General features: G+C 47.1%; 1 protein-coding gene across 1 annotated transcript in view; it reads left to right on the top strand.

Annotated features, from left to right (window-relative positions):
* RABGGTB (Rab geranylgeranyltransferase subunit beta) overlaps nucleotides 1–21425 on the top strand; it is a 48048-nt gene extending 26623 nt beyond the window's left edge. Inside the window, exons 6-8 of the mRNA XM_082266231.1 lie at nucleotides 1150–1275; nucleotides 8872–9021; nucleotides 21219–21425. Coding sequence (XP_082122357.1) covers nucleotides 1150–1275; nucleotides 8872–9021; nucleotides 21219–21359 — 417 coding nt within the window. The 3' untranslated portion in view covers nucleotides 21360–21425. The remainder of the gene's footprint in view (nucleotides 1–1149; nucleotides 1276–8871; nucleotides 9022–21218) is intronic.
* Nucleotides 21426–22192: the final 767 nt, after the last annotated feature.

Genomic DNA, 22192 nt, shown 5'->3' with positions numbered 1-22192 from the left:
TGCGACGCGATTTTACCGCGATTTTTGCGACGCGATTTTGACGCGACTTTGCCGCGATTTTGAAAGCTATGGCTATATGCCTCAAAACGCGTTCAAATCGGGCCAAAGTAGTGCAGGAACTACTTTGAAGTCGGTGCGACTTCAAAACGCACACATATGAATGGGGCTCATTGAAAATAATGGAAAACGACTTGTCATGCGATTTTGCAGTCCAAAATCGCGGGACAAGTCGCACTAGTGTGAAAGGGGCCTAAAGCGGAGTTCCGGCCTCGGGGGTGAAATTTAGATAAAAATACCCCTGGGACAGTCAGGGCTAGTACATTCTACAATGGATAGCCACTGTACTGTCCCGGGTCGCAATTACCTTTTCGAAGAAATACTTGACTTGAAAATGTCTTCTCCAGCACTGCCATCTCGGATGTGGGCAGCTGAAGCCAGCGCGTCCTCTTCTGCGTCCTCTTCCGTGTCCTCTTCGTCCCAGAAATGCGCCTGCACCGGCCCCTCTCGTCACTTCCGGGGTAGGTGCGTCATACCTTCATCGCAAACAGGAAGTGACGGCGCGGGCCGCGCCCGCAGAGGGAGGAAGTAGAAGGAAGGTGAGTATACTTTCTTAAAAAACAAGGTAAGTAAAGAAAAAAAAAATTTGGGAGCATCCATTTCTTTTTTTTTTTTTTTTTTTTTTAGGCATTCACAGCAAGCGGATGGGCCAAAGTTGTTTTTGAGCCCGGAACTCCACTTTAAATGCAGTCACTGTTCGGGTGTTCAGGCTGCTGTACATTGTTTTGGCCATATATGTAGTTGTGATGGTCAGATGGCCACTAACTTTTTCTAATATAGTGTTCATTAAACCTTCCGTCATAAGAGCTCACATTCTAACACCCCTGTTACATATACTATAGCTAATTTTGGGTGGAAGACCATTAACCCAGTGCATGTTTTGTGGAATGAGTAAAATCTGACACATGGAAGAAAAAAATCAAACGATATTTTGTGTTCTTGGTGGGGACCAAAGCCTTGGTACTAGCAGTACAAGATCACCTTTTGTACAACCCTGCATTTAATAATACCATTATCTTATTAACTTTATTTTACCTTTTTATATGTATGTTTCCTGTAATCCATGTTGAAACTGTGTGTTTGTAATTCTAGATCTATTGCTGCACAGGATTCCTGGCTATCACCAACCAGTTGCATCAAATCAATGCCGATTTACTGGGCTGGTGGCTTTGTGAGCGTCAGCTGCCATCAGGAGGTCTCAACGGGCGACCAGAGAAGGTGGGAATTAACAGAACAACTTTTTACAAAAGGGGGTGCATGCATGAATGTTTTTCTGGGTTAAAACCGAACTTCCAGTTCTCTTTTCTTATAAGACCTCCAGCTCTTTAGCTCCCTTGTCACCTCCCATGCTTGACTCCAGGACATCTCCCGAGCCTCTCCCATCTTCTGGAACTCCCTACCCCAATCTGTTTTACTATCTCTTACTCCAACTGTCTACTTTTAAGCCCCGTACACATGCACAGATTATCTGTTGGCCAACCGATCGGCCGTCTTTTGTCCAGTGTTGTTTGTTGGTTGAAATGTGCTCTAGACTTGCACTGGACTTTTGTTGGCCAACAAAAAACAACTTCAGAAGTGATGTCATGTGATGGTTGACTTTCCGTGTGTTTTTTCTTCTCTGAGCATGCCCAGTCTTGCTCATCTGATTTTTGTCTGCAGAAATCTGTACTGACTGAGGAACAATCGGCCGTTCTTTGTTGGCCAACAAAAATTTTATAGCATGCACAACAGATTTTTTTCGGCCGAAAAGTCGCAGTTGGTTGTCGGAAGCATCATACTAACAAGCCTACAATCGGCAGATCGGACGTTGGCCGACAATTTACGGCCAACAATCTGTGCGTGTGTACGGGGCTTTAGACCATCTCTGGAAACCCTCCTCTTCAGTGAAGCCTATCCTGCCCCTGCCTGACAACTGTACTTTTAGTTTCTCCATCAGCTCATCCCCCACAGTTACCTTTTTGTATCATTTGACCCTCCCTTTTATTATACTATTATATTATTATACAGGATTTATACAACGCCAACAGTTTGCGCAGCGCTTTACAACAATAGGGAAAACAGTACAGTTACAATACAATTCAATACAGGAGGAATCGGAGGGCCCTGCTCAATAGAGCTTACAATCTAGAAGAGAGGGTACTTTTAGATTGTAAGCTCTGAAGAACAGGGTCCTCTGATTCCTCCTGTATTAAATTGTATTGTAACGGTACTGTTTGCCCTCATGCTGTGCAAACTGCTGGCACTATATAAACCTTGTAGAATAATAATAATAAAAATAAGAGTGGTCCTTGTCAGCAGAATTGATACTCTTGCAGTACACCCAGGTTGCCTCCTCAGTAAAGTAAGGGAAATTCTTAAAAATTTTACATCTGTTACTGTTTGATGTAGAAATGCGGCCCTGCCACTCCATGCTGTGATTCACCAGCATTGCACCGCTGGTAATGCAGCTCCCTTTCTGCAATCTTCCTGGCATGCTGGTCATGTGATGTCAGCCATGTGAGATCGGCCATATCCTCGTTCCCCAGTCCTGCTGGCCATCTGAAATAAAACAGACTTCATGGCCAGGACAGTAACTCATTACCAGAAAGCAAAAATTTCCAATTAAAATTGAATGAAAAAAATTGTGTATGTTTAGACACAATGAAAAAAATCAGTGCATCTCTTCAACACACACACACACACACACACACGGTTTTGGAAAATACCGGTTGATCTGTGAGAGGGAGAGGACATACCTGGAGTTTATGCTGCCGCAGTCTTCCTCCCAGTACCTGCCTACAAAATTTACCAAGGTCCTGAACCTTGAGGGAACCCAATTGGATCCCACCAACACGGCTAAACGCTACCGGTCTAGCCCAAAAAAGCAGCACAAGTTCCTGTTGCAGCTCCGAAACCTGGGGAAGGCACACATGCATGGAACGGACAAAAAAGATAAATGGTGACACATCCTTGAAAAAGGCCCTATACGGCCGAAACGCGTAGGATAACCCATTGGACCTTTCCTCTGAGCCAAGTTCCAAAGATACATGGAACAACAGAGCAAAATGTCCTGTTAAAGTCACCCATTTTTCACCTGTCACTTACCTTTCTATACTTATGCACCCTCAACACAATGGGCCTTCATCCATTCATCAAAAACCTTGTATTATACTGTAAATGGTAAATAAATTGTTTGATTTTATACCATACTATTTGCTTTACTCTTGCCCATAAAGTCCCAACTACCTGGTGTGAGGCACCAAAACCAAAAACACAATCTTAGGGGAGGGTGGCAAAAAACGACTATAGGGCTCCACTGAGATAAAAAAAACCCCTTCCATTCACTATTTAGACTGAATGGTGGCTGTAACAAGAATATGAAGGTGAACCCAGGAAAATGGAGGTTGTTACTACACAGTCTATCTAACTATGTATCTATTTCTGTGGCTTCATATGGGATTTAATTTAGCATAATAATATATTGAATGCAGAGCTCATAGTTCTTTAACCTCTTGCTGCGCACATAACGTGTATACATTATGTGGTAGCAAGCAAAGTGATCTTTAATGCCCAGCTGTCCCACACATGGGACATAATGAGAACGCACTCACAGTGCTCCCAGCACCCTGACCAAGCTGTTACACACAGCTCTCGTTAAAGGCTTCTAATTGGGAATCAGCAGGGCAGGCTTCTGATCATATGACCACTGTGAGAGCCAATCACAGCGGTCACATAATGCAGAAGCCTCCTGGGTATTAAAGGATCACCTTTAGTTTTAAGTTCACCTTTTATAAAAAAAAAAATAAGAAATATTACCAATCAATGCAAATCATTTTGCTGGTTAAAAAAAGTGCACAGTTTTTTTTTTTTTTTTTTTTTACATTGGAGCCTGTGAAGCACTGCACTCGTGATCAGCAGATCATGGGTGCAATAGCAGGATCCTGCAGACTCCCAGTACACTGCCTGTACCTCTGATACAGGTAGGAAGTTACTGAATTGCAGGAAGAATAAATGAATTGAGTGCTCTCCAGCGCCCTCTCAGTTCATTAAAAACTACAAGCCATCAGCCACAGTGGCCAATGGTACTTGTAGTTCATTCATTCATTCATTCATTCATTCATTCATTCATTCACAGAACTTTGAGTTAACTTCACCTTTAAGCATGGCTCCCAATCATGTGACCACTGTGAGAACCATTTACAGCAATCACATTATACAGAAGCCGTACCACCTCCCAGGTAATGAAGCCCACCAAAAGGCTCACTGGGAGGTGGTGTCCAGGAGGTAAGCTGCTTGGGAACAGTTCAGATTTAATTGCATTGTTGCCTTTGCACGTGTACTCGCTGAGATCTCTAGTCGTTTCTGAGCCTGTGTGTGACCCTACTCTTAAAGGTGTTGTCCATCTTTTGGGAAAAAAATAATTCACACACGTTGATTAAAATTAAAAAAATTAGCATTTATTTTTTATTTTTTTTTTGCATTCAGGCCTGCAGGGCATTGCAACCACAATCCGTGCATCTCAATGCACCGATTCCTGTAGTCTCTTACTCTAGTTTCATGTACGTATGTACGTACCACTATGGGGCTTAGAGTTAAGTAATCCAAAGGATTCCCTTGTGCCCCATTGAAATCTTTTAATGGATCTGTGAATGAATGACACATCTTTGCAGGAGGAGCCACAAACAGCTGTTGCAATTTAAAAAAAACAAAAAAAAAAAACAGTGCTGTGGAAGAAGAGCCCCAACATTTAGATTCGAGGAACAGGTGACCGAAGGTTTGAAGGTGGGGGGGTTAGGGAAATGTAGCCATGTTTTATGTTGCATTCCAAATTTGGATGTAACATGAAACCTATTCACAAAGATGAACTATAGGCAGCAATAAGACACAGAATAAAGTGGTTGCAAAGCCTTAAGGTTTTTCACCTTCATGCATTGAAAAAGACCTAAGCCTAAAAAAAAGCCCCCTTAATACTTACCTGAGCTCCATCTTGATCCATCGATGAGCACAAGAGCCTCGCGTATTGGCTTCCACTGCTGTCAAGCGCAACCAGTAAGCCAATGAGAGAGCAAGGGGGTGGGGTCGAGCAACAGCTCTGTGTGAATAGACCTGCAGAGCCATGGCTCGTGAACGGGCCTGCTTGAGTGCCCCCACCGCAAGCTGCTTGTTCTGGGGGCAGGAGGGAAGGGCCAAGGGCGTCGGTAAGAGACCCGAGAAGAGGATTGGAGCTGCCATATGCAAAACCATTACACAGAGCAGGTGAGTAGAACATGATTATTTGATTTTTTTTTTAACCACTTCAGCAAAATCACATCATTTTGAGAAAGTGGTTGTACTGGGATGATACCTGCAGCTAGATGCATCACCCCGGTACCGTATTTTAAAGCGGACGGTTGGCTTTCATGTGATAACAACTGATGCGGGTAAGCAGCCACTCGGCTATTATCACAAGCAGCGAGAGGGAAAGTCCTCCCGCCACCTTTCGCCGCTCTGCCTGGGTCTCCCGTCCCACCGGGATACTCGAGCGACCAGCCGACTGGCCCGAGACCCAAACAAAGCCAGAATCAGCTTTGACCAGGTCTCCGATGTAGTAACCCAGAAGCGATGTCACTTCTGGTTTACTCGGCAGCCAATGGCGCCGATTGTTGAAAAAATTCATTTTAAAACGGCAAAAACTGGATTTTTGACTTACCGTAAAATCCTTTTCTCTGAAGTTCACTGACAGACGCAGCACCCCCACCTCTATATATGAGTGGGTTGGGGTTATTTTCTTCTGACACTGCTTACAAAAAAACGGAATGCCTATAGCAGAGTAAATGGATGTATACCCCCAGGGACTGCCCTATAAGTGGGGTAAAGACTTTTGCTGCCTAGTGTCCTCCTCCTGTAGGGGGCAGCATAACCCAATGGTTAAGAAGAATATGGAGCTGCGTCTGTCAACGAACTTCAGAGAAAAGGATTTTACGGTAAGTCAAAAATCCAGATTTTGCCGTTTTTAATACTTTGGAGTGCAGAGGAGGGGTTTGGAGTCTTTTAACCACTTGCCGTCTGCTCACTAGAGCTCTACTGCGGCAAAGTGGCTGTTGTAGGTCTGACGACGTAGACCTACGTCGGCAGACATTCCCTCTTCTTGGCGGCGCGCGCGCGCCGCCGGAGGCTCACTCTCGCTGTATTCAGTTACAGCGGGAGTCAGGCCAGGGGAGGAGCAGCGGCGATCGCCTCCGCTCTTCCCCGATCGTCGGGGGAATCGAGTCTGGAGATCCACCCGCTTGTGTAAACGGAGCGGGCGGATCTCCGAAGTGACAGGCAGGGTCAGATTGCAGGGTTCAGCATAGCTGTACCTGCGATCTGTCCTTGTGTCACATAGTCCCCTCCCCCCACACACGTCAGTAAGCACCAGGCATACATTAACCCCTTCCCTGCCAGTGTCATTTTTACAGTAACAGTGCATATATATATAGCAGTGATTACTGTAGAAATGTCACTGGTACCCCCAAAAGTGTCAAAAATGTCAGTCAAGGGTCCGATCTGTCCGCCGCAATGTCGCAGTCCCGCAAAAAAAAATCGCAGATCGCCGCCATTACTCGTTAAAAAAAAAATAACACCAAAAACGACAAATCTTTCCCTTTGTTAGTAAATGCAATAACTTTTGCGCAAACCAATCAAAATACGCCTATTGCGATTTTTTTTTTTTTTTTACCAAAAATATGTAGCAGAAAACAAGTTGGCCAAAAATGATAAAAATTTTGATTTTTACATTTTTTTTGGGGGGGAATTTTATATAAAAAAAATTTGAAAAATATTGTTATTTTTTCAAAATTGTCGCTCTTTTTTTGTTTATAGCGCAAAAAGTAAAAATCGCACAGGTGATCAAATACCACCAAAAGAAAGCTCTGTTTGTGGGGAAAAAAGGACGTCAATTTTGTTTGGGTACGGCGTTGCATGACCGCACAATTGTCAGTTAAAGTCGCACAGCGCCGAATCGCAAAAAGTGGCCCAGACGTAAGACAGCAAAATCCTCCGGTGGTAAAGTGGTTAATGTAGCTCTTTGATCATTAATACATCAATAAATGCATTGATTAATGCATAAGTACAGGCGGTCCCTGGGTTACAAACGACTCTCACTTACAAAAGGAGGGTGATAACAGGAAGTGAGGAGAAATCTCCCCCTAGGAAGGGAAATTCTCTCCTGTAAGAGTTTTCATGGGAAAAACGTGTCTCCACTGAAGCTTTCTCCTTGTTTCCATAACAACCCAAAATCTTCAAAATCCAGTTATAGGGACAGAAAGTGAGGTGAAATCTTCTGAACAGGGGCACAAACGCCAAAGTAAATGTCACAGGGGTGTTAACCCTTCCCTTTGCTATCCAAAAAAAAATATTCTTTTGGCTGGGGCTACACTTAAAAAATGTACATGTTTCAACTTACAAACAAATTTGACTTAAGAACAAACCTACAGTCCCTAACTTGTTTGTAACCCGGGGACCGCCTGTATTTGAGTTTGGCCTGGTTTTTGGGTCTTGCAGTCAGTGTGTAGCAGGGCTCTGGAGTGTGAAAGGAAGAAGCAGCACTAGGAGCCAGTCAGTTCATGTGCTGATAGGAGGAGAAATCAGTGACAGATGAGCTCATCATTGTGCTGCTTCTCTCACTTTCCAGTTACAGGCTAGGGCAGGGGTATCAAACTCAATTTCATTGCGGGCCGCATCAGCATTATGGTTGCCCTCAAAGGGCCGGTTATATCTGTAAGATTAGATGTCCAGAGCACCCCACGCCCCCTTACATGAGATGTCAAGAGCCCCTCCCACCCTCACCATCAGAAATCAAGAATCACCCACCCTTCCTTACATCACAATGCACCCCCTTACCTTGTGCTACAACCAGGAAGATGTGGGTTGACCTGGGAAGGAGAAAGTGCAAGGTCTGGAGTAGGACCAGAGGAGGGCTGGAATCCGCTTGCAGTTTTCTGCCAGGGGAGGCAGAGACAAGATGGTGTTGTGGCTGCACAGAGCAGTGCAGGATCTGTAGGAGGAGTTCTGCCCTCCTCTCTGCTGCAGAATGCTGAGAAGAGGAGGGGGGGGGGCAGGGGGGTGGCCATAGACCTGGGAAAAGCCTTTCTGCAGCAGCACATAGAAGCACAGGATCTGGCAAAGGCATTCTGTCCTCTCTGCTGCCGACTACTGGGACAAGGTGGGGGCAGAGACAAGGGGGGTGCTGCAGCTGCAGGAGAGTTCGAGGGCCACATGGATGGGGGGGGGGGTCACATTCGGCCCACAGGCCTTGTGTTTGACACCTGTGGGCTGGGGGTGGGTCCAGGATGACCTAGGATCAGAGGAGGTGGTTGAATGATGCTGTTTAGAAGACCAAGGACGTATTACTAGGGATAGAAGCTCTAAATTGAAGCGGAGTATTGCAGCAAAGGCTGGTTTTGTCATTTTCATTTTTATCTTTTAATTTTTGGCTGGAGTTCAACAATCTGAGAAGGTGTAAAACCTACATTGTGTGTTTTCACAAAGCTCTGAGAGCACTCACAGATGAAGGACAGATGGATGGTTTCCAAGTGGCATGCTGCTGCGAAAGAAAACCACGGTAGTATATTTAGTCTTGTGATCGTTGGATTGCTAAAATGAGCTGCCTGTTGATGGGACGTTTTTTGGCAAGGAATCGGTCTGTTAATTTGCAAGTGCTGCTAAAAAGGCTGTGTCAGCAGAACATTGCCCTTCTTTCTTCTTTTCCTTTTTTCTTTCTCTTTAATTACTGCTTATTACATTGACTTGTTCTGAGAACTGCTGAATGGTGGAACTGTGCATTAACCTATAACCGATAAATTGAACGTTTTTCAGCTTCCGGATGTTTGCTATTCCTGGTGGGTCTTGGCCTCCCTGAGGATAATTGGAAAACTGCACTGGATTGACAGAGAGAAATTACGCATGTTTATTTTGGCCTGTCAGGATGAAGAGACGGGAGGGTTTGCAGACCGGCCCGGTGATATGGTAAGCAAATAAAGCGGTAGTAAAATCCACTCATTTATAATGACAGGCAAGCCTATAATAAAGCTTTGTTGTAGGTACAGTGAGGCTTGGTTTACATTGGGGCGACCTGTCAGGCCTGTTAGTCCCTTGACAAGTCGCGCCCCATTCAGTGCAATGGAATCGTTGTAATCGGAGCGACTCAAGTTGCTCTGAACTAGAAAAAGGTCCCTCCACTACTTGGGGGCGACTTGCATTGACTTCTGTTAACCATTTAAGCCTCTGAGGATTTGGCTGCTCAAAGACCAGGGCCTATTTTGCGATTTGGCACTGCGTGACTGTAACGGACAATTGCGCGGTCGTGCGACGCTGTACCCAAAGGAAATTGACGTCCTTTTTTTCCTACAAACAGGGCTTTCTTTTTGTGGTATTTTATCACCTGTGCGATTTTTACTTTTTGCGCTATAAACAAAAAAAAGCGACAATTTTTGAAAAAATAAGAATATTTTTCAAATTTTTTTTATATGAAATTCTCAAAAAAAAAATGTAAAAATCAAAATTTTTTTAACATTTTAGGCCAATTCGTTTCCTGCTACATATTTTTTGTAAAAAAAATCGCAAGCGTATTTTGATTGGTTTGCGCAAAAGTTATTGCAATTACTAACTACGGGAAAGATTTCTGTCATTTTTTATTTATTTATTTTTTTTAACAATAATGGTGGCGACTTTGAATTTGCGGCAGACAGATCGGACCCCTGACTGACATTTTTGACACTTTTGGGGGGACCAGTGACATTACTAGAGGAATCAGTGCTATAAATATGCACTGTTACTGTAAAAATGACACTGGGAGGGAAGGGGTTAACTTTATTGGTGATCAAGGGGTTAAGTGTGTCCCTAGGGGCGTGATTCTAACTGTCAGGGGGAGTGGCTTGTTAGATCATCACAGAGACATACTATCCTACATAGCAGGATCGCATAGCCTCTGTCATGATATAAGGGAGAATGACAGGCGGCTGGGATGTCCGTGAACGAGCGGGGGGGGGGTGCCGTCCCAGACACGTGCTCGCCCCCTACAGGCTCGTGGGCGAGCGACGTAGGTCCACGTCGCTTTGCCCAGGAGCGGCTAAGTAAATAGTCGTGCGACAGTCGGCAAGTGGTTAAGGACCGCCCCACGTACATATACTGTGGCAGGGTGGACCTTTAGCATGAAATCGCATACCTGTACGTGATTTCAGAAGCTGTGTCTGGGGGGGTGGCGGGGGGGCGCCGCCGGTGACCCACTGTGTTTGGACATGGGGAGCCAATCAGCGGGTATAGATACATTTACAGCAGTTTTGGAGTCTTTGGTGGCTCGGGTGAAAACGGCCTGTCAGGAACGGGGGTCAAGAAAGCGACCCCCGCCTACCCCTATATCATCTGACACTTCAGACTCAGATTCTGAGATGGTCATTGCAGCTGCAGGTCCCTCTGCAAGGGCTGTTGTCTGAGGTAAAGTTCCTTCAGACAGTGAGGAGGACGTTCATGCTTCCGCCATAATTCGGGAAGAAGCATTGGTGGACGCACTAGTTGTGGCGGTTCGGGAAACCTTAAGACTTGAGGTTTTACCGGCAGAGGCAACTGAAACAGAGATTCCCTTTGGTACTAACAAACCCACCAAGACGGTGAAGGTTTTTCCTGTACCCAAGTGTTTTGGTAATAAAATTAAAGAAGAATGGGAGCATTCTAAACGTACCTTTACTATTTCCAAGCGTATTGCTAGACGCTATCCGTTTGAGGAATCCCTCATCAAGAAATGGACGGTTCCACCAGTGGTGGATCCACCTATTTCCAGACTGAATAAAGCCACGGTTATTCCGGTGGAGGACGCTTAGTCCTTTAAGGACCCGGTGGATCGGAAGGTAGAAGCGGAGTCCCTTTTCCCTGATAGGGTCAGCCTTTAGACCAGTAATTGTCATTGGTCTAGTTTCCCAGACACTAACGGAATGGGCGAGATTGGTACGCCAAGACCTAAGGGGAAAAGATATCCCCCAGGGAACATCTGAATTGATGGAACAGATTATACAAGGACTACAGTTTGTCTGTGACGCAGCCTTGGATGCTACCCCCCTATTAGGGCATGCATCTAAGTCAGCGGTAATCCTCAGACGTGTGCTGTGGTTAAAATGCTGGTCAGCAGACCTAGGTTCCAAAAAGACCTTGACGAATCTCCCCTTTCAGGGGAATCGCCTATTTGGGGCCACCCTAGATGAGATCATTAAGGATGCCACTGGGGGCAAGAGCACTTTCTTGCCACAGGCTGCTAAAGCTAAAGGACCTCGTAACAAGCGGGGACCTTTCTTTACCGCCCATAAAGGGTTTGTGCGCCCGACTGCTGCAAGCGGGAAGGGCAAGGCTCCTCCAGGAGGGTTCAAGAAGGGCTGGTCGGACAAACAAGACCGACTCAGCCAAACCTGAAGCAAAGGATTACACAGCCTGAAGGTGCGCCCCCACCCGGCTTGAGGGTGGGGGGACGTTTTCACCGGTATTCAGGGCATTAGATCGAGCATCGACCACTGCTACCGGTGCGATTCTTCCCTTCCAACATTTTAAGTACTACAGGGAGCGGTAGTTACCGTTCCCTGAACAGATCTTTTTCTTTACCTTTTCCAAAGATTAGTCTCAATTCCCCACAAGAATCGGATCCGGTTGAACAGACAGACCAAGAAGCCTCTAGCCGGGTGACTTTGGTCCCTGAGATTCAACCAGGAGAGATCACCGTTCCTGATAGGAATCAGGTGTCTGATAAATGTGTGGGAACGGAGAACGATCAGACTTTGTCGGATGGTCGGGACCAGATAGCTCTAGGGCCGCCTGGTTCAGATCCAGTCAGCGCCAGTGGTCCTAGAAATTCTAGGCTAGCCTCGTCAAGCCGATCTACCCGACTTGGAAATGCGAGTCGCGGACGTTCCTTGGGAACTTCGTCTCAGGGAGTGTCTGCGGTCTCAAGGACCAATCTTCCATCGTGCTTTACAGTCGCTGGTTTTAATGGCCTGGCCATTGAGACCCAGGTACTGAAGGACAGAGGGTTGTCAGCTTCAGTTATTCCTACCCTTAATAAAGCAAGGAAAGCGACTTCCAGCAAGGTCTATTATCGCACATGGAAGACTTATATCGCGTGGTGCGAATCTTTAGGGATTCCTCCACGTACCTATTCGGTGACCCGAATATTGGCCTTTCTGCAAAAAGGGGTTGAGCAGAAACTAGCCTTGAGCACCATCAAGGGTCAAGTTTCAGCATTAGCAATCTTCTTTCAGAAGCCTTTAGCTACTAAGTCCTTGGTGCGGAATTTCATCCAGGGGGTGCGGCACCTGGCTCCACCAGTCCGCGCGCCCTTACCGCCCTGGGATCTTAATTTGGTTTTGTCGGTTCTACAGAAACCTCCCTTTGAAAACATCAGGGAGATTCCCTTGCTTACTTTATCCCAGAAGGTAGCCTTCTTGGTGGCTATCACGTCTGCACGCAGGGTGTCAGAACTGGCTGCATTATCATGCCAGTCCCCATACTTAGTGATTCATAGGGATAAGGTAGTGCTTCATCCTAAGCCATCCTTTCTTCCAAAGGTGGTTTCAGATTTTCATCTGAATGAAGATATTGTACTACCTTCCTTGTGTCCTCAGCCCAATCATCATCGGGAACATGCGTTGCATTCCTTGGATGTGGTTCGGGCAATCAGGGTATACCTGAAGGCGACGGAATCGTTCCGTAAGACGGATTCACTTTTTGTGATCCCGGATGGCCCCAGAAAGGGGTTGCCTGCATCTGCCGCGACTATCTCCAAATGGATCAGACAGACGGTGGTACAGGCTTATTCTATTAAGGGTCGGAATCCTCCGTTCCCTGTTAGGGCGCACTCCACTCGAGCGCTCAGTACTTCCTGGGCCTTCCGCCATCAGGCGTCAGTAGTCCAGGTATGTAAGGCGGCCACTTGGTCGTCGGTACATACCTTTACAAAATTTTATAAGATTAATGTGATGGCATCGGCAGATGCCTCATTTGGCCGCAAGGTTTTGCAGGCCGCAATTTGAGGAGACCAGTGGTCTACCTTGAGGGTTTTTTTCTGTTGAAAAATTTCTGTTGAGTCTCATCACTGAGGATGAGCATTGTAAACTTCTAGTTGGCACCGGTTGGGCCTTCTAGATTGGATTTGATTTCCATTTTCCCACCCCTCATTTGTGGTACTGCTTTGGGACGTCCCGAGGGTGTTGAATCACCGAGGACTACGTCTGTCAATGAGCGACAGAGAAAAACGGATTTTTGTAAAATCTTACCGTAAAATCCTTTTCTCTTAGCTCATTGACAGACGTAGTACCCGCCCCTCTGTTTTTGAGTTGGGTTGGGTTAAATTCTCTAAACACTGCTTTGTGACATAACTGATTTGCTGTAGCAGGAAGTGAGAGGATATACCCTCTGGGACTGCCCCTAGGGTGTGGCCAGAACGTTTTCTTTCCTGTCTAGTCCTACTCCTGTAGAGGGCAGTATAACCCGAGTTGATATTAATCAAGGAGCACTACGTCTGTCAATGAGCTTAAGAGAAAAGGATTTTACGGTAAGATTTTACAAAAATCCGTTTTTAGTGGTCACCCCAGTCTGGCCAACGAGCGCGCGCATACCTTAGCACCGCACTAGGTCAACCGCAACATAGCCCCACCGGACAGGGGGCTGGCCTGCGAGTTAAACGCCTCGCAAGGTTGCATATGACCGGGTCTCGGCCCAAGTCGCAGTGTTCCTCCTGGCCGACAGCCCCCATTTCGATGGAGAGGAGGACTGTTCCCCCCTCTCTCCCTCTGGAGGGTTTTGGGGTGGACGTGGTCCAATCCCTGGGTTCCCCTCCTTGTTAGGCCCCCCTCCATTGGTCTGGTGGTTCCTGTGGGCATCTTGCCTCCTCCTCCTTCACTGACGCTGGGGCTGTGGGGTGGCCTGGTTCACCTCCTGGGGTAGGGCAGGGTGCTGTGCTGGCGATGGGTGGGTGGGCCGCCGGCAACCGGGTGATCAGCTGTGGGGGGAGGGCGCTCCTGTCAGAGCCCCCCCCCCCTTCCTGCCTTTGCCATTTTCTGAGGCCTAGGGATCCCTGGGAGCCTCGTGGTGCTGCCATTTTCTTGTAGCTTGTGTGCTCAATGCACGGCGGCCATGTTTGTGTAGTCCGAAGGCCATTTTATGCTGGTTTGCCATTAAAAATAGCGGTGGCCATAACAGAGGAGCACTCTGGGCAGTGATTTTGGCGGTGGGAGTCCCTCCTCATCCCCTGGTGCTGACTCCTGGATCTTTTCACTTCTTGGTGGCTGCAAGTCCCTGTTTCGGCTGGGTGGGGAGTCTGGTGGGGTCCTCTCCCTCTCTGCTGAGGATGGATTAGGTGCTCTGTTACTGGCGACCGGGTGGTGCTGCCAAAGCGGTGGGGGTGTTCCTTAGCAGTGGTTTTTTTACACCTTTTTTGTGGGGTCCCCCTATTGACTCATGGAGTCCTTGTAGCACATTTTCCCACCTGATTCTCTCTCAGAGGCTGCGGGGCCCTCCGGGTTCCAACCATCCATTGATGCACTGACAGCGGTCCTGGAGTCCTTTGTGTCCCCGGTGGAGATGGTTTTTGGGCGACGAGCTAGCAAAAAATGCCCCCTGCCTCACCTGTCTCCTCAGATTCTGAGTCTGATTTGGCTGCTGCAGACGTGGGTCTGCAACCACATGCCCTGAGTTCTTGGATGATGAGGATGATTCCTCCACTCCTGTAGCCGCGCATGAAAAGGCGATGGTGGATGCACTGATTGTATCTGTGCGTGAGACCTTAAAAGTGGAGGACGCAGCTGAAGCTGCGACGGAGGTTCCCTTTGGTACTCACAAGCCATCCAGAGTGGCAAAGGTATTTCCTTTCCCTGCTTATTTTGACAGAATTGTCGCAAAAGAGTGGGGACGACCAAAATGTCCCAGAGGGGTCCCTAAGCGCTTTACTTGGCTTTACCCCTATGAGGAGTCCCTTATTAGGAAGTGGACTGTTCCACCAGTGGTGGACCCTGCCATTTCCAGATTGAACAAGGCACAACCATGATTCCAGTTGAAGAATCCCCGGCCTTTAAGGACCCGGTTGACCGGAAGCCGGAGGCTGTGGCCCGCAATATGTAAACTCTGGCTGGTTCGGCACTGAGGCTGGTGTTCACCATTGCCCTGGTGTCGCAAACTCGTACCGAGTGGGCTAAGGCTTTACGCCGTGACCTGGAGGGAAAACAGATCCCCCCTGCCTTTGCTGAGCTGTTGGACCAGCTGGTCCAGGGGCTGCATTTTATCTGTGATGCCTCTTTGGATGCAGCTCCTCTAGTGGCGCAGCTTTCTATTTCGGCAGTGGTCCTTCGGCGTGTCATTTGTCTCCAATGCTGGTCTTCAGGCCTGAGTTCTAAAAAGACCTTGACTGATCTTCCCTTTCAAGGAGATCGCTTGTTTGGAGCTACCCTGTATGACATCATAAAAGGTCTCACGGGGGGGGGGGGAAAGAGTACCTTTCTAATGCAGGCTACTAAGGGCATGGAACCTTGTTGTACGTGGGCTTTCCTTCTCGGCTCCTAAGAAGTTTTTTTGTCCCTCAGGGTCGACTGACATGGGCTCAGGGTTTTTACTCAAACCTGTTTACAGTTCCCAAGAAGAAGGCAAAGTGCGTCCAATCCTGGACCTCAAGGCGCTGAACTGCTTTGTGCGGGTGCAGAAGTTCCAAATGGAGTCCATTCGCACGGTTGTGGCATTCCTGCGTCAGGGGGGATTTTCTTGTTTCTATCGACATCAAGGATGTGTACCATCACATTCCAATATGTGCCAGCGTTTTCTCCGCTTTGCCGTGGGAGAGGAGCATTATCAGTTTGTGGCATTACCCTTTTGGTCTCCCCTCCGCTCCTCGGGTCTTCACAAAAGTGTTAGCCTCGGTGTTAGCTTTGTTACGCCAACGGGGGATCGCGGTGCTGGGCTACTTGGACGATCTTTCTGCGAGCGGCGTCTCCTACGGCTCTGGTGGAAAACCTGGAGATCACAATAGGAACTCTGCGGGAGTTCGGCTGGATTCTGAATTTTCAAAAATCTGTGCCGGTTCCGTCCATGAAGCTGAACTATCTGGGCCTGACTCTGGACTCTGCCTTAGCCGGAGTGCTCCTTCCTCTGGACGAAATCCAGAAATTGCAGGCTAAAATTCGTCTCCTGCTGTCCAGCAGATGGTCATCCCTCCGGATTTGCATGCGGGTGCTGGGCCTGATGGTGTCTACCTTCGAGCCAGTTCATTTGCACAGTTTCATATGAGGTCCCTGCAAAGGGAGATTCTGGCCAAATGAAACAGGACTCCGCAGTCTCTGGACAATCCGATACGGCCGAGTCAGGGATCGAAGGAGTCCCTGATATGGCAGCTTTGTTTTCCGGCGCTTCGGCTGGTCAAATCCTTCCTCCTCTTGTATTGAACGGTGGTCACCACGGATGCCAGCCTATCGGGGTGGGGAGGTGTCGTCGGCAAACATTCTGCTCAGGGGGTCTGGACACTGGAAGAGCCCAGACTACTGATCAATGTCCTGGAACTCCAAGCGATCAGACTGTGCCTGGAACATTGGAAGGATCGTCTTCAGGGATGTCCAGTGCGCATTCAATCGGGAAATGTCAATCGCCAGGGGGGCACAATTAGTGTCCTGGCGGCTCTGGAGGTAGCTGGCATTCTAAAGGGGGCAGAATGTTTCTTTCCAGTCCTCTCCGCCGTACACATTCTGGAGGTGGAAAACTGACAGGCGAATTACCTCAGTCGGCAGGCGTTGGACCAAGGGGAGTGGTCCCTTCATCCGGAGGTGTTTCATCAGTTGTGTCTCCGGGGGGGCATCCCTGAGGTGGATCTGTTGGCGTCTCGGCTCAACAGAAAGGTGCAGAGGTTTGTGGCTCGGTCACCGTGGGGTCAGTATCGTCTGATTTACGCCTTCCCTCCTCTCAAGCTTCTGCCCAGACTTCTACACAGGATTGAGGCAGAAAGGATTCCGGTCATCTTCGTGGCCCCAGACTGGCCTCTCTGGGCTTGTTACGCCGATCTGGTGTGGCTGGTCGCCGACGTTCCTTGGAAGTTTTCTCTCAGGAAGAATCTGCTGTCCCAAGGGCCAATCTTCCATCCTGCTTTACATTCGCTGGCTTTAATGGCTTGGCTGTTGAACGCCAGGTGCTGAAGGATAGAGGTTTGTCTGAGTCAGTGATTGCAATGCTGTTAAAATCTAGGAAATCTACTTCTAGGAAGATCTGCCATCGTACGTGGAAGACGTACATCATGTGGTGTGAGTCTCTTTGGGTTCATCCTTGCTCTTTTTCGGTGGCTTGGCTCTTGACCTTCCTTCAATGGGGGGTTGAGCAGAAACAGGCCTTGAGTACTATCAAGGGTCAGGTGTCGGCCTTGGTGGCTTTCTTTCAACGGCCCTTGGTCACATACTCCTTGGTGCGTACTTTTCTTCAGGGAGTTTGGCACTTGGCTCCTGCAGTGCGGTCTCTGTTACCGCCTTGGACCTCAATTTGGTGCTCTCAGTCCTTCAGAAGCCTCCTTTTCAGAATCTCTTCCCCTGCTTACGCTTAAGCTGCCCAAGAAGGTGGCCTTTTTGGTGGCTATCACCTCTGCGCGCAGGGTGTTGGAATTGGCGGCGTTAGCATGTCGTTCACCTTACTTGGTGGTTCACAGAGATAAGGTGGTTCTTCACCCCTGTCCATCGTTCCTTCCAAAGGTTGTCCCTGATTTTCATTTGAATGAAGACATTGTGTTGCCCTCCCTGTGTCCCAGGCCAAAACATCCCAAGGAAATTGCTTTGCGTGCCTTGGATGTGGTTTGGGTGTACTTGGCAGCTACAAAGTCTTTTAGGAAATCCAGACTCACTATTTGTGATCATGGATAGGCCTCGGAAAGGGTTGTCTGCTTCCTCTGCGACCATTTCCAGATGGATCAGACAGACTGTGATTCAGGCCTATTCCATCAAGGGTCAGGTTCCTTCTTTCCCTGTCAAGGCGCATTCTACTCGGGTGCTCAGTACCTCCTTGGCCTTCAATCGTCAGGCGTCAGTTACGCAGGTTTGCAAGGCGGCCACCTGGTTGTCGGTGCACACTTTCCCAAAGTTCTATAGTGTTGGCATCTGCGGATGCTTCCTTTGGCCGCAAGGTCTTGCATGCTGCTGTTTAGAGGACCTGGTCCTCTTTGAGGGTGTATTGTTTGTTTCAAGTGGGTCCCAGTTGTTTTGGTTGAGCTCCCGTTTACCTGGTTGGCTATAGTTTTTTTTTTTTTTTTTTTGCTGTTCCCACCCCTCATGTTTAACACTGCTTTGGGACGTCCCAATGATTATAAAGATCAGGAGCTGTGTCCGTCAATGAACGAAAGAGAAAATGGGATTTTTTACTTACCGTAAAATCCATTTCTCCGATGCTCATTGATGGACACAGCACCCACCCGTCTGTGGAGTTGTATTTTCTCTGACACTGCTTGTAACCAAATGGAGTACCTATAGCAGAGAGAGGGAGTATACCCCCTGGGACTGCCCATAGGCATAGCCAGACTTTTTTTCTGCCTAGTGTCCCACTCCTGTAGGGGGCAGTATAACCCAATGGTTAAGAAGATCAGAAGCTGTGTCTGTTCAGGGCAGAGGAGGGATTTGGGGTCTTATTGACCCCAGATCTCTCGATAAAGTGTACCTGTCACATGCATATTACTGTCACAAGTAATGTTTACATTCTTTGTGACAGCAATACAAATATTTTAAAAAAAGCATTACAGTGACAGTGTAAAAATAAAAAAAATAACATTTTTTCCATAAATTATTAAGCACCCCCTGTTCTTGCATGCAAAGGCAAACCTTAAACATAGAGATTTCTTTCTAAATCTTAAGTTTATCGGAAGCCAAAACTTTTTTTTTTTTATTGGGTAAAGAATACTTTAAAGTTTTTGCTATGAGTTTTTTTTTTTTTTTTTTTTTTTTTGCCATCTGGGTCTCATTGGGGAGATTTCCCTTTACTTGAAGTATAACTAATTAGTGTATTCCTCCTGTGTTAAAGCGTCCTTGTCACCAACCTTAAGGGATAAAGAAGTTCCCCTTTGAGAGCATATTACATGTTCTACCCGACTTTAGGGTGGAACATGTAACCTATTCCCTGTGCTGCCCCCCTCCCTCTGGTAGCAGTATGGGGAGATGTTCCATCTGCCAGTTTTTTAAAGCAGCGCGGCTGTGTGGCATTCCACCCACACGGCCGCATCATTCAGCCCTAGCGGCTGGTGGCTTGTAGTTCTCAATGAACTACACAGAGCAGAGCTGTGGAGCACTGTGGTAGTTCATTGAGTGTTCCTTCAGAGAATATGGGAGATGTTTTGGGGTTCCATATTATCAGTGATCTGCTGATCGCTATCTGGTGCAATGCTTTCCAGGCTCCTGCAACAAAAAACAATAAATGCACATTTTTTTACCTACAAAAACACGGGCCTTTATTATATATTCTACAAAGGTGAACTTATTCTTTTAAACAATTGCAGGAAAAAGTACAGATAATCTGAGTATTTTAACCGCTTAAGGGACATCCCTATGTACATATACTGTGGCAGGGCGGCCCTTAAGTGCAAAATCACAATCCTTTACGTGATTTCTTCTTGCTGCTCTGGGGTGTGCACACGCACCGCTGGAGACCCACTACCGCTGTGATTGGACACAACGGGAGACAATCGGCAAACCCGATATCCGCCGAGAACCCAGCAATCGTTCAGAGAGAGGTAGAACGGCGGTCTGCCTTTGTAAACAAGGTGGATTGCCGTTCTGCAAATAAAGAAGACTGAGATCTGTCTTCCTACAGTGCAGCTATCCCCCACACAGTAAGAAAGCACTCCCAGAGAACGCATTTAATCCTTTGATCTTCCCTGTTGTTAAACCCTTCCTTGCCAGTGTCATTTATACAGTGACAGTGCCTTTTTTTTTTTTTTTTTAGCACTGATTATTGTATTGGTGTCACTGGTCCCCAAAAAGTGTCACCGCATTGTCGCAGTCACACTAAAAATCTCCTTTTCTTGCAGTAATTAATTACTCTCTGTGTTTGCCTAGCTCCTCTTCCCCTCTACATAAACTTTTCTATAACTGCCAGAGAAGGAACAAAGGTGAATACTATAGAGCAGTGATGGCGAACCTTGGCAACCCAGATGTTTTGGAACTACATTTCCCATGATGCTCCACTACAATGCAGAGTGCATGAGCATCATGGGAAATGTAGTTCCAAAACATCTGGGGTGCCAAGGTTCGCCATCACTGCTATAGAGTGTCACTTGAATGACAGCTTTGGGGCTGCTGACATCACAATAAAGATGGCGACACCCAGCCGCAATCTCAGAGATTTTTTAGCTCTACACAAGGGAGGATTTAATCAGGGATCTCCAAACTACGGCCCTCCAGCTGTTGCAGAACTACTCGTCCCATCAGGCATTGTGAAACTCTGACATTCATAGGCCTGATTGGGATTGTAGTTCCTGAACAACTTGAGGGCCATTGTTTTGAAGACCCCTGATTTAACTGGTAAATAAAATATTAAATGCTCATCTAATCTTATGGGAAGTTTGGGAAGTTTGTTGTTAAAATGAATGGTGTGGCTACAGAGTTGCTTTAATAAGAAACCGATTTAAATATCTATCCAGGGATTGCCTTCCACAGCGCAGTGTCACCGAATTTGCCTGATCATTGCATCCCATAATTCACAGCGGTTAAATATTTATATGTAATATCAATAAAATATTAATGCAGTAAAGCGGGTGAAAATTAAACAACATAACTCATGGTGGGCGGTTTATTGGCGTCCCATTTATTGGTGTTTGGTTTCCTTCCCGTTTCTGCTCACTGCATAGTGCAGGTAAGCTTTAAAGTTCTTCCTCTGTTACCTGCACTGTCTCTGGAAACGGGTAAAAGCTATCCCTTGACATCACCATGGTGCATAACATCCTCCAGCCCTTCACTGTTTTGTTACAAGCTGCCTTAAATATTTGTCCACTGGGTTAGACAATCTGTAAGAAGGAGATGCTGTCTGACAGCTGCACCATAGACACTGTTATCAAGGGAAAACTTGCACCTGTTTTCAGAGGCTGAAAGCTAGATATAGGAGCAGCTCAGAATTCATAAAGACAGAAAAAAATGACTTTTGTTGCTTCTAATGAAGAAGGGATTAAAGCAGTTTGTCTCTTGCAGGTGGATCCATTTCATACACTATTCGGAATCGCTGGGCTGTCGTTGCTGGGAGAGGAAGGCATCAAGCCTGTGAATCCAGTGTTTTGTATGCCTGAAGAGGTCCTACGCAAAATTAATGTACAACCTGAGCTAGCAAGCTAAAGTCCACAAGGAGAAGTCTTCTAACCATCAGCTGCTAGTGTTCCTTGACAGTTTTCTGTCCTCTACACACAGCCATGTTTGCTTTCTGCCCCCCGTTGTCTGCTGATCCTTTTTATTTTTCCGCAATGAGCTGCTGGTTGTAGGTGATGGCCATGGTTACCTCCTCTATAGGGTACACAATGCAGCCTCCATTAGCCATGGTCACCTCCTCTTTAGGGTACACAATGCAGTCTCCAATAGCCATGGTCACCTCCTCCTATAGGGTACACAATGCAGTCTCCATTAGCCAAGGTCACCTCCTCTTTAGGGTACACAATGCAGTCTCCAATAGCCAAGGTCACCTCCTCTATAGGGTACACAACGCAGCCTCCAATAGCCATGGTCACCTCCTCTTTAGGGTACACAATGCAGCCTCCAATAGCCATGACTAATTATGCACCCCCTGTTTAAAACTGGTTGGCATTTAATAAATTCACTAAGGACTTGTTTAAACCCGCAGCTGGGGTGGTATAATTCTACCAAATCTCAGCCACTCTCCTTTAGCTAGGAAGGCAGCAGCTGGGGGTGCATGCATGCCACGTCCGCCATGCTTTGCTTTGTGGCAGCTGCAGGACTTGCACCCCCAACTACGCACAAAGCATGAGATTGCAGCGCGGTAGTCCAGCATTTGGGGGGTTAAAACAGGAGGCGAGGAGGTGATGAAACTACTGTCAAATACTCTCTGAAGAGTCATCTGCGGATCACTTTTCAGAGACCCAAGCAAGCGTAAGCAAGCACTAATTGTGGTTACAGCTCTGCTGCTGCACAGGGACAGATAGGTGCTTCTAGTACAG

The sequence above is a fragment of the Pelophylax lessonae genome (assembly GCF_965119305.1).
Source record: "Pelophylax lessonae genome assembly, chromosome: 8".
Classification (NCBI taxonomy): Eukaryota; Metazoa; Chordata; class Amphibia; order Anura; family Ranidae; genus Pelophylax; species Pelophylax lessonae.
The sequence above is the reverse complement of the archived record's forward strand: the minus strand, read 5'-3'. Positions and strand labels throughout refer to the sequence as shown.